The sequence below is a fragment of the Amia ocellicauda genome, chromosome 1 (genome assembly GCF_036373705.1).
Source record: "Amia ocellicauda isolate fAmiCal2 chromosome 1, fAmiCal2.hap1, whole genome shotgun sequence".
NCBI lineage: Eukaryota > Metazoa > Chordata > Actinopteri > Amiiformes > Amiidae > Amia > Amia ocellicauda.
The window spans coordinates 57,443,513-57,459,430 of NC_089850.1; the positions used below are offsets into that span (position 1 = coordinate 57,443,513).

General features: G+C 46.6%; 1 protein-coding gene across 1 annotated transcript; it reads right to left on the reverse strand.

Moving 5' to 3' along the window:
* Positions 1-37: 37 nt before the first annotated feature.
* On the reverse strand, positions 38-3,332 carry gig2p (grass carp reovirus (GCRV)-induced gene 2p). The gene is made up of 2 exons (XM_066710515.1): positions 3,101-3,332; positions 38-1,285 (listed from the first exon to the last, which is right to left on the reverse strand). The coding sequence occupies exon 2, from the start codon at positions 1,273-1,275 to the stop codon at positions 634-636; it is 642 nt and encodes a 213-aa protein (XP_066566612.1). The 5' UTR covers positions 1,276-1,285; positions 3,101-3,332; the 3' UTR covers positions 38-633.
* Positions 3,333-15,918: the final 12,586 nt, after the last annotated feature.

A 15,918-nucleotide genomic window follows, 5' to 3' on the forward strand; every position in this document is an offset into this window, starting at 1 on the left:
TTAATGACGTGGAATGAGACACAGGGAAGTCCAGGCATACGAGTTTCTCACATTTTTATTAGAACTTTACTGAGTTTGAGGAAGAAATTATCTGATATTGGAGAAAGTGAGAAGGCTTAAAGGTAAATCGGAACAGAGACATCTGGCGTTGTCTATTCCAGTATGGCAGTGAGCAAGAGCAGCACCCAGTTCTTCAGAAAGAAGGAACGATCAAATGTAAGAAGTCCAAGGTGTGACATTGGCAATGAGGAGGTTTTGGTGTGTGTGTCTTTGTGTGTGTTTTGTACTCAGAGCTGGGGCTTCACACATCCAGATGTTTCTCCATGGCACAGGCTGAGCGACACAACTGCTCATGCAGCGGCCTGGCACTGGGGTGGGTGGGGGGGACGGTACTCTTCACACAGTAAGCAGACAGGACTCCGGTGCATGGGTAGTGTGAACCCTGTCGGGCTGCGGAGTTGCAGCAGAGAAAGCAACTAAACAGGATTACTTTATACCCGTATTTATACCAGGGAATGCAAAGTTAAAAAAGGTTGAAGCATCCAGCACCTGATCGTTTGGCTTATCGAAAAGACAAGCTGACAGGGATCAAACTGCCATGCTGGGGCCTCAGATTTGTGTTTGTTTGACAGGCTACACTGTTTTACACACATGCTTGGTCATGAAGGTGCAGATGTTCTTGCCGCAGCCCCAGCAGGGCTGTGTCAGGTGGACGGAGGACGCTCTCTTGCACAGCAGGCAGTTGGCCGGGCCGTTCTGGGCTCTGCTCTTGCTTTTCGGCTGCGCGGCGACCAGGGCCTTGAGCTGAGGCAGCACGGTGCTGTCGGCAAGGGCGATGTCCACCACCTGCACCCGCTGGGGGTCCCACACGCAGTCCTCCTCCAGGCCGCTGGGCACAGCCTTCATGCCGCAGTTGGGGGGCACCCAGGCCGTGTCGTAGCCCTGACTATGCCAGGTTTTCTGCAGGGGGTGGTTGTCGGTGTCGATGCGCTTGACCTTCCCCGTGTCCACACTCAGCTTCAGCACGACCCGGTCGGCAGGGGGGGCATTAAGGGGGTAGCGCTTGGCCTTCTTCTGGTCCCGGCTCACGTACACCCCCGCCCCCAGCATGCCGTCCGCAGACTGTTGGAAGCCGCTCTGTATGATGCTCTGGGCTTGGGCGACCGTGGTGCCGTGGTACATCGTGTACAGGTGCCCCGCTTTGGGCTGCTGCTCCGCCGACAGGTGCTGGTCGTCGTCATACAGCACCTCCCAGCCCTGGAAGTGCACAGACATGTCGGCCGAGCTGCGGCAGAGGAAAGACGAGGTTATAGACAACAACGGTTGTTTCTAAATTGCTTGACAGGGAGTCATATATTTGATTTGCAAATTTTTGCTGCCCTCTGGAGGCTGGACGCATTAGTGCACATCCAACCCCTCTGCCAAGACCAAAGTATGTAGTGTGTATATATATACACACTCACCTAAAGGATTATTAGGAACACCTGTTCAATTTCTCATTAATGCAATTATCTAACCAACCAATCACATGGCAGTTGCTTCAATGCATTTAGGGGTGTGGTCCTGGTCAATACAATCTCCTGAACTCCAAACTGAATGTCTGAATGGGAAAGAAAGGTGATTTAAGCAATTTTGAGCGTGGCATGGTTGTTGGTGCCAGACGGGCCGGTCTGAGTATTTCACAATCTGCTCAGTTACTGGGATTTTCACGCACAACCATTTCTAGGGTTTACAAAGAATGGTGTGAAAAGGGAAAAACATCCAGTATGCGGCAGTCCTGTGGGCGAAAATGCCTTGTTGATGCTAGAGGTCAGAGGAGAATGGGCCGACTGATTCAAGCTGATAGAAGAGCAACTTTGACTGAAATAACCACTCGTTACAACCGAGGTATGCAGCAAAGCATTTGTGAAGCCACAACACGTACAACCTTGAGGCGGATGGGCTACAACAGCAGAAGACCCCACCGGGTACCACTCATCTCCACTACAAATAGGAAAAAGAGGCTACAATTTGCACAAGCTCACCAAAATTGGACAGTTGAAGACTGGAAAAATGTTGCCTGGTCTGATGAGTCTCGATTTCTGTGGAGAAATTCAGATGGTAGAGTCAGAATTTGGCATAAACAGAATGAGAACATGGATCCATCATGCCTTGTTACCACTGTGCAAGCTGGTGGTGGTGGTGTAATGGTGTGGGGGATGTTTTCTTGGCACACTTTAGGCCCCTTAGTGCCAATTGGGCATCGTTTAAATGCCACGGCCTACCTGAGCATTGTTTCTGACCATGTCCATCCCTTTATGACCACCATGTACCCATCCTCTGATGGCTACTTCCAGCAGGATAATGCACCATGTCACAAAGGTCGAATCATTTCAAATTGGTTTCTTGAACATGACAATGAGTTCACTGTACTAAACTGGCCCCCACAGTCACCAGATCTCAACCCAATAGAGCATCTTTGGGATGTGGTGGAACGGGAGCTTCGTGCCCTGGATGTGCATCCCACAAATCTCCATCAACTGCAAGATGCTCTCCTATCAATATGGGCCAACATTTCTAAAGAATGCTTTCAGCACCTTGTTGAATCAATGCCACGTAGAATTAAGGCAGTTATGAAGGCGAAAGGGGGTCAAACACAGTATTAGTATGGTGTTCCTAATAATCCTTTAGGTGAGTGTATATATGTATATGTATATGTATGTATATAATCGTGTGTGTGTGTGGGCATGCTTAATTTGATATGAATAACAGCGATCGCCACTTAATGTGCGTGGGCAGTGTGGCTTTCGCAGTTTAGCCCAGTAGACCTATGTAGTTGCATTGGAAGAGCAAAACAAACAAAGAAATGTATATAAATATAAAAATAACAAACCAGTATATATATACATATCATTAAGCAGTATGCAATACAAATATGAATGAATCGCTGTTGAATCTCGTACTTGTATGTGTTTTATAAAGTGAAACTGCCCAAAGCCAGCCGGAAAGAGTGCTAAACACAGGCGAGGTTTCGGGTGCTGTTAGTTATGTGTTATTTTCCTAGACCCTGATAGGAATAAATTAAGTATTTGTCAGATAGTTTAATGCCAGCGAAACGTACCTTTCTGTCCAGTAGTTTTCCCGTCACTAATAAAAGCAGATGGTGTCCTGCTGCTTTCGCTTTCTGTTCTTGAATAAAGTAAAACTCGATAACGAAACTTCGCCAATTTAAGACGCTCTCTTATGCTCATTTTCTGTACAGCGGGGTTGGGAGATTTAAGGAGGCCCGCCAATCACAGTGACGGCAAAACTAGCCAACATACACGACACGCCATTCAAGTAAGAAAGTAACAAGACCAGTGAGAATATAAACATCATCATCGGTGGGTTCTAGAACCTAATTGTCCAATTAATTAATTAGTGCCGAGAGAGCGCACACGTGTGGCCGCTGGGTGTCGGGCGCGGTGTTTGCGGCCAAAAAGAGCAGCCGGCAGCAGGGTTGGCACAGGAGGAGTCATGCTTTTGCTTTAAAGACTTTGATTTATTTATTTTAAATAGTCGCCTCTACATTAAAAGACCCTCGTCTTGTGATTTGTGTGGTTACAAAACAGTTGTAATGTTGCTTGGAGGAAATCAAGTAGCACACACAAAAGACACAGTTGCGTTTCTCTCTCTCTCTCTCTCTCTCTCTCTCTCTCTCTCTCTCTCTCTCTCTCTCTATCGTTTTGCTTGAATCTCGAAAGTGTTTTCTTGGATTGCAGGGCAACATGAGACGCATTTGTTGAAGTTCCACTGCGCCACCTTGTGGACGACCGATACAAACAACGGTCAGGTTATCATTTTTAATCAAGATGCAACGAAAGGCAAATGCATATAGACCCTGTACGAGCAACACTGAATTATTGGAAGTTCAGTATAGTTGCTGATCAGCACTTGCAGCACTCAGAGTATTGTGCATTGGAGACACGGAGCTTCTGTATGGGAGGGCAGTCCTCCAGTGGTGGGGGTTACTGTGGCAGGAGTGTTGCTTGTTGTACTGGCCAGGCTACCACTAGCATCCTCTTAACCACTAGGGCAGGGGTGGCTAACCCTGGTCCTGGAGAGCCGCAGGGTCTACAGCTTTTTGTTCTTTCCAGATCGTTAACTGCTTAATTGAACCAATAGTGGGTCTTAATTAGGCAAAATGTCCCCGTGTTCAAGGTTTCCATTAATTGGTAATTCCGAGGGACCTGGAACATTTCCAGGATTGCAGCTCTCCAGGAACAGGGTTGGCCACCGCTGCATTAGGGGACATTTGTTTAGGATTCACTCTGCACATCCTGTGGAGGAGACTTCGTAGCAATCTCTTCTCTCTGGGGACTCCGGTGTGAGATAATAACTGAGTGGCCAAAGTCTGCTGGAGAAAAGTGTTCTTCTAAAGCAGTTGAACAATATGTATCTCCATCTGTCAGGTGGACTGTGAGCATTTGCCCCCAACACAACTGAGATGGTATTGATGTGCAGGTTTATTTATATATATTTTTGTGCTTATGTTTCGGAAGACCTGCAGAGTCCACTGGGCTACAGGTTTGGGTGATCCTACTGTAACTGCCCTGTCCTGTTTCCGGTGATTGGAGCGGAGGGGTGGCCGAGTTCTGCCAGGCGGGTGTATTGCAGGTGTTTATTGTGGAGCTCTGATGCAGTGACCAGCAGGGTAGAGGGTTCTCCGGGACCAGGGTTGACAACACCTGCTCTAATGTATGCTAATTTTGTATTGATTTATGACAGCACTTAAAAAAAAAGGTTAAAATGCTAGTTGTGTAAACTGTCACCCTGGATAAAAGTCTGCAGAGGTGATTTTATTTGTTGTCCTATTGTATGTTGCAGGACTGCTGAAGAGGATGTGGATCAGAGGACAAGCTGCAGTGAAGCTGGGGGATGGGGATGTCAAAGCAATTGTAACTTTGTGTTTCTCTATAGACATGACCCTGAAAGTGAATCCAGGCAGCTGGAGCTGTGAGCAGTTTGACTCCCTCTTGTGGGAGATGGTGGAAGTGCAGCCTCCACTGTGTGAAGGGCGTTTGGCTGGTCCCAGGTCACAGGAGGTAAATGATGCTTTACTAGTGGTTTATCATGTCTGTTCAGCAGGTTGTTTACCTGTGTATTGTGGGATGGTCAGAAGACCTTGTCCTAAAAGCAGGGCTGAAAATTGTTGGGTAGAATTACCTTTTAATTCAGGTTTACTGTTAGGATGTCTGCCACTCCACACCCAGAGCCCCCAGCCCTTGGCCACTAGAACTAGAGTTTATACACTGGACTGATAGTTTATATATATTAAATGGATGTAATGTCACTTGTTTGCAAAAAGGTTGTTATGGAGAAACTGTGATGGTAAACCTTCATCAACAGCACTTCACATGTGGATAAGGACAGAGCTGGGAGGCCAAGCTACTCTGTCTGTTCAACGAGGGATGGACTGACATCTGTTCTGAGTTGGAGAGTGAAGCTGGCTGCAGTGGGACTCCCCAGTGTCCGACCTGGGGCGTCGAGCTTCACAGTGGAAGCAGTTCATCTCCATTGAGGGGAGGCTGCAGTGTTTAATTCCAGGCTCACCTGCTCTGCTTGCTCACCTTTTCATTACGCGCCTGTCCTGCATCAGCCTGGCTCAGAAATGGATGGAGTAATTGAGCTGCAGTGAGACTGAAGACCTTCTGACGCATCAGGGCCGGGGCTCACACTGTTGAAGGTCTCTGCTCTCAGTTTCAACAATCCTTCAATCTGTGGTTAGTCATTAATAAGGACGATACAAGAGTGTTTATGGTGATGTGAGGCTGCAGGTCCTACTGTTAAATTGCAGCCTTGGCTTTATAGGACCAGATTCCCAGCACATGAAGGCACTCGGGAGCCGCAGAGGCGCAGGGTTTTTCCATTCCTTAGCTTACAAAACATTGGAGATTTCAACTGCCTTCTATCACTTTATACCTGTCTACATTTATGAGCCATCACAGTCTAGGATGTAGGACTTGTATTAAATCTCCAGCTGTTTTAAGGTAATTGAAAAACTCTGATTTTGGGAAAATGATGAGGGTTCAGTCGGGCAAGTGAGAGCTAAGTGGTTGGAGCATGAGGCGGCTGTGTGACGGGCGTCCCTTCTTTTTCCAGAAGGACGGCACCGCTGCCCCCCGCGCCTGAGCGGCGGTCTGGAAACGTATATGTGACACACAACTCAAGAAACACGACAAAGCAATAAAGCACAATGTACAACTTTAATGGTTGTGTAAGTAGGAGCAGGCTGTACACAGTGCATTGCTGAGCAAGCATTGTTAGAGAATAGTGTTCTGGTGCGGGGGCTGGTCTTTGGCATTTATTTTATTGTTTTTATTGAGTAAACATGTGGTCGAGGTCAGTGGGTCTCAGTGTGTTTTGTTTTGCAGATGTGAACCTGTCTGGCGAGATCCGCAGACACTGGAGGGATGTCCAGTCCATCTCTGCCAAGACAAACAGAGGTGAGAGGTAACTTACCCCCAGCAAGAAGCTGGACCCAGACCCTCGTCTCCTCAGTTACTGTCATCAGGGCACTGGGCAATTCTCATCACTGTGTATCCGTTCCTGACACAATGTTCACTAGGCGCTGGTTCATAAGCGGTAAATGATAAATGAATTAAGTGGTGGACACAATGGCCGAGGGGGGTTTAGGGACCACTGGCTCTGGTAAAACAGCCACATGTTTAAACCCACAATCCTGCAGGTCTAGGGTTCGTACAGAGGGAACACCATTTCACCCGTCCATTCGTCGAAGCTACATAATGTTACAGTGGTGAGAACTTTGTGACAAGGGCTGGGTGGAAAAACATAAGGACGATGTCTCCTTCTGCTGGACATTCAGTAACCTAGTGTGTGCAAGCATGAGTTACCACAGTAGAGTTCTTCATTAAATGTCACATAAGTCTAAAATGACAGTTTCCTCGTGAACAGTGAACAGTGGAAACGGTCAGCGCTCCAAGTTTCATGGCAGCCTTGTATGTGTCAGGAAATCCCAGTACTGACACTTTCTTAATCTGCGCTCCAGCCTCCAGTGCATCTCTGTGTCAAGCTTGGTCTTGGTTATTTTTCTTTGCTCTAATGCTGTTCTTCATTGATCCAGTTTACCACTGGACCTGCTTTATGATATTTACACCAGGGGGATCTCTCTCTCTATCTCTTTTCCACATTAGTGGACCCCAATCTGTCTGCCCACATTTCAGATATCTTGGTTTTACTGCAGAGAACAAAGTTGTATTTTTCCAGGTGTATATGTGTCATTACCAGCTTATTGCTTTTAATGTAACCATGTGTAACACTTCAGCCTCTCCGGCTTGTCAGTTTCTGCTCCATACTTACAAGAATGAATCGGGGCACTCTTGTTCCAATGTAGCCTCTTTTATTCTGTAAATAATAATAGACACGTTTATAAAACGTTATAGCCACGCACACAATACTGGCAATGCAGTCACCCCGATGTTTTATCTGTAATGATTAGTGCACTCCAGTCTTGCGTACTGTGTGGAGATAGTGCTATCACACACTAGCGTCTGGAGGCTGGAACTACATCTGTTGGTATCATTTCACTTACCACTACAGTAATATAATACTCTTTTGAATTTTGTGCATGGGGTGTCCCTTTTCCTTTATAAACCCACTTTCCATGTGCCACACAAGTCTCAACTGGTTGCCACCAAACCAGTATTCAAGTGCTTTCTTTTTATGGTCAATTGCCCAGCAGACAGTATTGTGTTGTGATTGTCCTGTAGTCGGTAGTCACCCCACCGTCAAAGAGTGGAGCGTGTTTTAAGGTTTCCGTCTCTTTAATGTGTTCTGATCTTATTGTAAATCGACAAGGCTATATTGGCTGCCGTAATATTGCAATAATATTGTATTGAGCCCGTGCTCCCGCAGTGTCGGGGAGACTGAGGGTGGTGTCATCTCCCTGGTGTATTGCACTGCTCTGGTTAGGAGAGGGCAGATGCCTCCAGTGTGGTGATTGGGCACCTATGGGGCAAAAGAAGTGTGGTGCCACCCTGAAGGAATGTAAGAGGGTTGTCTTCCTTAAAACCGAAATTTGTGTAAATGTCATATTGACAGTAGTCATTGTTTCTTGATTCTAGAGCCAAAGTACAGTCGATTGCCAGCTGACACGGGTCATGTAATGGAAAGTCCTCGCATTCTTCATTGGGAACCAAGTTGTTTTTGCGAATCATTTTGTTTCATAACTACTGTTGCATTTGTGACACACTCAGCTGCAATCTGTCCTGCTTTCTCCTGCCTGAAGAAGCATTTGACAACCTGAAAAAGTTTTCTGGCTATGAATAGTTTACTGAAACTGAACGAATGGCAGATCTCACTCATGGACTAAACCTGCTCATCTCTCTCTCTTCACCACAGAGCAGACAAACACATTGTGTGCTCTGCTTCCCAGACCCTCCAGCTCACTGCGCCCTCACACACACCTGGATCCACTGAGGAGCCACCTGTGCCTCAGTACATTTCACTTCATGAAGATAAAGCCACGACAACCACCACTATACCAAATCACGACACCTTGATCCTCCAGATCTCATTCTGGAGCTAAAGGAGCAGCACCATCTACCACAGTAACCTCAGACATCACTCCCTGGGTCAGGGCTCCTCCCTGCACCCTCCACCACGCGACCAGTGGGCTGGCCTTTTCAAAACACAACTAGTTCTCAAATGCACACTCTCTAATCTGCACAATACCACTGCCATCAACTACTACTATTACCACTACTAACCTCATCTTTATCCTGTGGAAAAATCACTCCTTACGAACTTGGCTGTGGCTAGTTTTTGTTTCAACTGGAGCCATGGGGGTGTCAGCTCCGTGCCATAACCAACACCCTCTGCACAGTCACTAAAGCCACAGCTGGTTTCACGTAGCTTGGTTACTAAACACGAATCCTGTTATAAGCATCTCGAACACCACAGACACATTAGACCTATGTTTTTTTTTTAAAGCAGCAACGGGTGTGTGGATGATTTCTAATTTTGCAACGTGCATGAAGCCCCACCTTTAAAAATGCTTAAACTTTCATTACGGCATATGAAGTATTTTCCTGATTCAACGCACAGGCTGATCGGATCTGGCGCTGCTCAGTACCAGACCACAAAGCCATTGTGTGCGCCTTCATGGCCGGGCCTGTTTAAACAGTGCAGCATACACTTGCAGCCCCTCACAGCATAACACCTTGTAATGGCTTTTCCTAATTAAAACATCGTTATTGAATTAGATGTGTTTCACTGCAACTCTAATATAATGAGCACTGAGGTCCTTCAACAGGTCTGCCTGCACAAATAGATCTCTCTCCTCAGGTACCTTTCTGCCTAATTAAATACATTCGTAAGCACTTAAGGTTAATGAAACAAGAATCATAGCATCATTATCCTAATAATAATGTTTTAAAAATGTTGCCTCAGTATTTCTATAATGTATCTTATATTTTCTACCATGAAAAATGAGATGGATTTGATAGGAATGCATTTATATTTCTAAATATAGAAAAACCCACGGATGTGATTTGGATTCGGAATCTCCTTTCTGTCTTCTGATGTCCTGGGGTCTCTCCACTATTCATACTGTAAACCCACCTGATAAAATCCCAAAACACAGAAGAGCGAATGGGACCCTTCAGACCATGAGAAGCAGGCGAGTTTGGCAAACTAGGTTTAATTCCTCTTTTTCCTGTTCTCATTTTTCTCAGACAATACGGTTTTCCCCAGTCCTTCTCACCTGCAGTCTCTCGCCTCTCCCTTGGACCATGTTATTAAACCGTGGCCCTCCTCAGCTGAGTCACTACCTGGGCTGCCCGCTCTCCTCTCCCACCCCAAACCGTCAACCCAGGGACCACACACTCCCATATATATCCAGTCGATGCTCCTCAATCATTTTTTATGAGTCAAATAATTTGTATTTCAGGTCCTGCTGAACACTTGTGTATTGTTTAATAACTGCAATGGGCCATTAAAGACTCTTGTGTGTGTTTTTAAGACAACGGATAACTGCCTGGATGTGTAAAATGCGACTGTCAACGCAGACGTCTTCTGTTCCCAGGGGTGGCTGCAGGATTTATGAGTGACCCTTTAAAATCGCCCCATGTCTGTCCCTCGTACGTGACGTCACACTCCATGAATAAATGTGTATTTGGAAATAAACTGGCCTAGAGCTCACGCACACATGGTTGCTAGCATTGTAAAGTGAGTTGATTTGCCACGTCTGTTACACTCATTCATTGAATCAGAGAATTACTGCAGAAGGCTCCTGTCAAATGAGGTTTACTATGTTGCGGTTAACCACCAAAACACAGACAATTACAGAATTTGTACTTTCTATGGTAGGGCGGAGGAGGCTGTCTAAGAGCTCCCTTTCATCTCGATTCACTGACAGTGAGGCGTAAACGTGCTGAACAAAGCTGCTCCACAGTCCGGAACGAGAGGTCGTCTCATCGGGACGAGGGCTGAGAAACGGCAGAGAGAAGAAACACAGGTTGGCTGGTATCTGAAATGACACCTTTTTATTTATTTATATTTATAACCTGGATTAACTTCATGGCTGTGTATCTTGAGTGTGTAATTTATTTAGATATTTTAGTCTCTTAAAACACGTAAAAGGTACAGGTAAAAACTGGAGGCGAGTCTTTACACAAAGAGTGGTGGGGGTGGGTGGGTAATTATTTAAATGTCTTCTACTGGGTTTGTATTGCACAATCTACTTGGATTTATGCTTCATAGTAATGTCATATTTCGCACTTATTGTAATTCATGGTACAATGTAATGCCTTTGAGTAGTGTTTTTGCCCTGGGTATGGGTGTCTGCTATTAGATAAATATTAATAATTCACTGTAATGTGCAGATAAAAGTTTTCCTGGCAAATTCACTAAGATGGAATGAATTACAGACACAAAATAATGGATATATTAATGATACCACAGGGGTTCAATCAAACTTTAGACAACCTTAGCACCTCGGTGAACATTTCTGATACAGTGAATGGCCTGTATTACTCTAAACGTCTTTCCTACTATTCACAATGACATTATCACTCCCTCTCCCTCACAAAACATATATTCAGTATAGAAGAAAAAAAACCTTTCGGCCATCCCTGCCAGAGGTGCAGTGTGGGTCTTACGCCCTCGCTTTGCCCGAGATGTTTACTGAGGTCAAGCTCCTATTTTCGCCTGTTTTGTTTTAGTGCTCCTCTTTTTAAAATAGCCCCGGCCCCTGTTTGTTTTGAGTCCTCGCCAGGCCGACCGCAGACAGTAAACCTAGACGGGGAATCCTGAGACGAACTTGGGGGGTGGTGTGTGTGTGGGGTATATATTTGTAACGAGGGCCGTTTAAAAAAGAAGTGGAAGAAGATCAGGAGTTAATTGGACAGTGACAGGAAAAGGTTTTTATGTGGCTGGATTCCCATTTTATTTGTTTCTTAGGATTAGTTCAGTTTGTTTCCTGAGCTTACCAGTAGAGGGCTCCATTGGCCAGAACACATCCAGTCAGTCTTGGTATTACCACTCAAATATGCGACTAGATTTCTCTCCACAAATAAATTGGCACAAACTATAGTCAGAAGTCTATCAGATGAGGAAATCAAGTGGACATGAACTCTAATAATACAAATAATAATTATAATTTCCAATGCAACGTGTCTTCTAATTGAAGTGTTTGATGAATATATTTATACACAGCTGTCTCCTGTTCCAGAAGGGTCTCTGCACAGGAAACACAAGTCTTTACTAAAGTGAGCCCAGATTAAACACAGCCTTAACACCTCTGGCACAAAGCAGAACTCTGTATAATTTATTTTGAACCAGAATTTAGACACACAAACACACACACACACACACACACACACACATTGTAACAGAAAACTGAACATTAATGCTCCGAGAGTTTGATTTTCCAAAGCAGAGCCCCCTTACTGAAGGTCTAGAGAATCAGGGGTGTCTTCGTATTTGCCGGCTATTACTGTTCAATGTACACGCTGCCGTTAGCCTCGAACAGACCTCTGTTACAACACTCTCCCCATCTCTACCTCCCTGACCTTAAAGAGGGGGCAGAGTAAAAGGGGCCAGCAGCGATTCATTTAAACACTGGCTGGAGTCTGCAATCACACTTTCTAGTCGATTAGATTATTTTTAGGTCTCGGGAGGGAGATCGGAGACGTACCTGGAACCAGCGTTCTGTTTCTCAGAAGCCGATGCCTGCGGAGTGTTATCCGGCCAGGACGGTTCCGGATCTCGTGTTCCGTGTGCTGGAACGCTAACATTAGAATGCCGCCCTTTCCACCAGCATCGTTTCCAGGAAAGCTGCCGGCCATTTCTTGTGGTTGACATTTCTCAGGCTCTTCCTGCTGGAGGCAGAATTCCCACAGAGATAAACTGTCGCTGATAGTTACGCCACAGACCGTCTGTGCCATGGAAACCCGGGCAGGCCACTGGGTTTGCTGGCAGACAGCATCCCCACAGCGTCTGCCGGTGAGCTCCTATCCACTTGGCACATTTTAATCAGATGGCTGGACTGCACAGTATAATAAACATGTTCAGCGCTAGATGTCCACAGACACGGAGTCTTCTGCCTCACTGGCGCCGTGGCGGTAGAGGCCATGCCGTTCGAGCGGCGGCCTAATTCGGCGTTTTTCCAAACCTGGGCCGAGTGACCAAGACTCAATCCTTGTTTTCGATCTCAGTAGACTTCCCAACCCCCTTAAGTGAACTATTTTCTGAGATTTTTTGGGGAGGGTTTCTGCCAGCCAACTTGGCAAATGCACGGCCACTCTCTCCGAAAACCCATCTGACCAGCACCGCGTGGGTAACCAGCTCGTAATGCACACACATGGATGGTTTCTCTGGCGAGTGAAACCCTCCTGTGATGAGCGTTGGGCTCGCAAACTTGCATTTTCAGACACCTACTTGCTCATTGAAAAAGACTCCCCAAAATAAGGGGAGTCCTGAACCCCAGCAGTCATTACAAGGTTAAGGCTATTGTATAATTAGGCCAAATTGTCATTAAGAACAGAAAGTCAGTTTTAATGACGGTCCAATCAAAGGGTTAGATTACAGAGTTCCGGTGGGGTTCAAAGAGCAGCAGACAGTTGTCAATAGCAGTGCCAGGGTGTTGTACCCTCTGTGGGGAAGCGAACGCATCATGAATACAGCTCTGCGCCCCCTCTCACCCCCCCTCCTCCACTCTCTCCAGACCTGGCGGGCGAGACAACAGGGCAGTTGTGTGCGGGGGGACGGTGACAGCCCAAACGCATCAGAAATCTCCTGCCGTTCTTATCGGCCGGCGCAGAACAAACACAAGCCTGTACTGTGCGAGCGGAAGGAAAAAGGCAGCAGTGTGTGCCTGGCTAGCAGCTGCTCGAGGGGGGAATGAGAGCCTAGTCAGACAGCCTTTTCTGTCAATGCCATCCCTCCTTCACACACACACACACACACACAGTCACACACGGACACAGACACGCAGGGGGGGCCCTACTCCAACAAACAGGGCTGACTACACACACTTACTCATATAGGCAGAATGAGCCCTGGAGGAGTCTGGGTAAAGCCTTGTTTCCATCGGCCGCCCAGATGGAACCTCGAAACCTCCAAATGTTTAGGCAAAGTCACAAAGGGACAGTCGGGCCCCTGTTTTTGCGCTCGTCTCGTGCAGCTAATCTAGGCCAGCTGGTTCCCGAGTTCAGGTCCGTGGCCCTGTCCGCAGACTTCCAGACTCCCGCCCCTCTTTGTGTAAAGGAGCATTGCCCATTTCCCATTCTGCCTCATCTGGTGTATCTTGACACTGACTACGACCCCATGTCCTAGTCCCAGTTGCCTTTGTCAATACCCGTCAGGAGTTTCACGTCCTGAATCAAGTATCGATCATTGATATGAATGCTATTAAGGTGTACCTCGCACGAGAGAGAGGCTCCAGTTTAGTAGGACCTGCGTAACCTACTCCTGAGCCCCTGCACTCACCTCCACCTCAGAAAGACTCGTCTCTTCTGCTGCGTCCGTTCTCTTCCTTCATTCCCCCACCGATACTGAAACGGCAGGGGAGAACAGAGCAAGAAATTGAGCTTTCACATGCTCTCAGCTCACAGACTCACCTCGTACAGAGTTGAAATAACCAACAGCTCCTTTCGAACGGGAATATTAGAAATACATTCATCAGGGAGGCAGAAATATGGCCAGTTGAGGCAGGAGACAAGAACAAAGATCGTTTTCTCACTTTCAGTGTTTTGTTCACTAACTAAGAAATGCATTCTGAATCCAAACCTGTCAGAAAACGTTTGTATGGCTAAAATAACTAACCCCTTTATAGTTATTTTCTTAAGAGATTTAATGTATTCTCATTATTATTATTTGTATTAAGACAGGTGGGACAGGTTTTATTGAAGAGACAGGTGTTTGATGATGCAGTTCTGCCTACAAATGGTTCACCGATAGCATAACCGCAGATTTTGAGTTCTCTCTCCGTTTTAAAGGCTCGCACTGTGAAAGTTTGTACCTTTGATGTGGGCCCCAGGTTGCCATGGTGCCTCACTGTAGAGGAAGTGGCCTACAGGAAGCTCCGATCCCATTGATCAGCCAGGGGGCCCAGGGTCCTGCCACCCCCCTGCTCGACACTAGATGGCAGCCCGACTCACACAGCGGTGTCGGTGTCAGCAGAACCAGCGCGCAAGCTGGCCTGGCCGGGTCTTTTATTATTTCCAGATGATCATTTTATAACAAAACCACAACGCGCTCTGCTTAACCCATTGCGGGTCGTCCTGACAGAAAATAAATAATGAAAACGAGTCGCATGCCGGCCTTCGTCTGTCGAGTTACAGGAGAGGGCTGTCCGAGAGGGGAGACCTCAATTCACTGAGGAGAGGCAGAGAGAAAGAGAGAGAGAGAGGAAGAGGGAGAGGCAGAGAGAGAGGCTGAATGAAATATATTTCGCAGTGGGAGTCAAATGAGTGAACAGGTCAGGCGAGGCCGACGCATAGCTGCTATACAACCTGACCTGAATTTTTCAAATCTGTGGAAAAACAGACAAGCTAATGACAACGGCCATGAAAAGAGAGAGAGAGAGAGAGAGAGAGAGAGAGAGAGAGAGAGAGAGAGAGAGAGAGAGAGAGAGAGAGAGAGAGAGAGAGAGAGAGATAGATATAGAGAGAAATCAGATTACATTTGATATCTGTTACAGAGGGAAATCCGGCTGAAGGGAGAAACAGCGCCCATTCATTTCATGCCTGTAACCCTTTACAATACACTGGGATTCACGCGTCATTTGGGCTTCTTGTACTGAAATACCACAGAGCTCTGGTTTCCTTATTAAACTAAGCAGCACAACACCTCGGAAATGCCCATTTCTCCGATAGCCATGGTAACAGCGTCAAATAACCCCCCCAAGGTATCAGATAACTTGTATATTTAAAAAGAGCAGCTTTTCCCTTAACTGGCGTATCGGCTGCAATGTGTCCGGGCACTTTGTGCATCAACCTTAAACCCCCAGGAACTCTTCAGGGGGAAACTAAGGGGAAACATAACCTAAATTGTTTCATGCAAGTGGTCACAGGCCCTGCGAACTGCCTCAAGCCAAGCTTCCACTCACAGATGTGCTGGATTGTTAACCATGTACAGTGTATTGTAGACGGAACTTAAATATACTGTATATAGGTGAATCCACCGCACGGGGCGTCTTTGCCAGTTTGTGTTTGGTGTTTTGTCCAGTAGTTTTCTCTCTGGGCCACGGCTGCTTTATTAAGGCAGGCCTCTGTCTACGAGTGTACGAGTGGGAGGGCTGTCTTGTTTGAGGACAGGCGGAGGGAAAATGTGGCATCTGGGTCCCGGATAAGACGACACGAATCTGTCTCTCGGGCACACATGCACACTTTTACACCAGCCACTGAGCGTCCCACTGGCTTTGGCGACTCGTTGCTT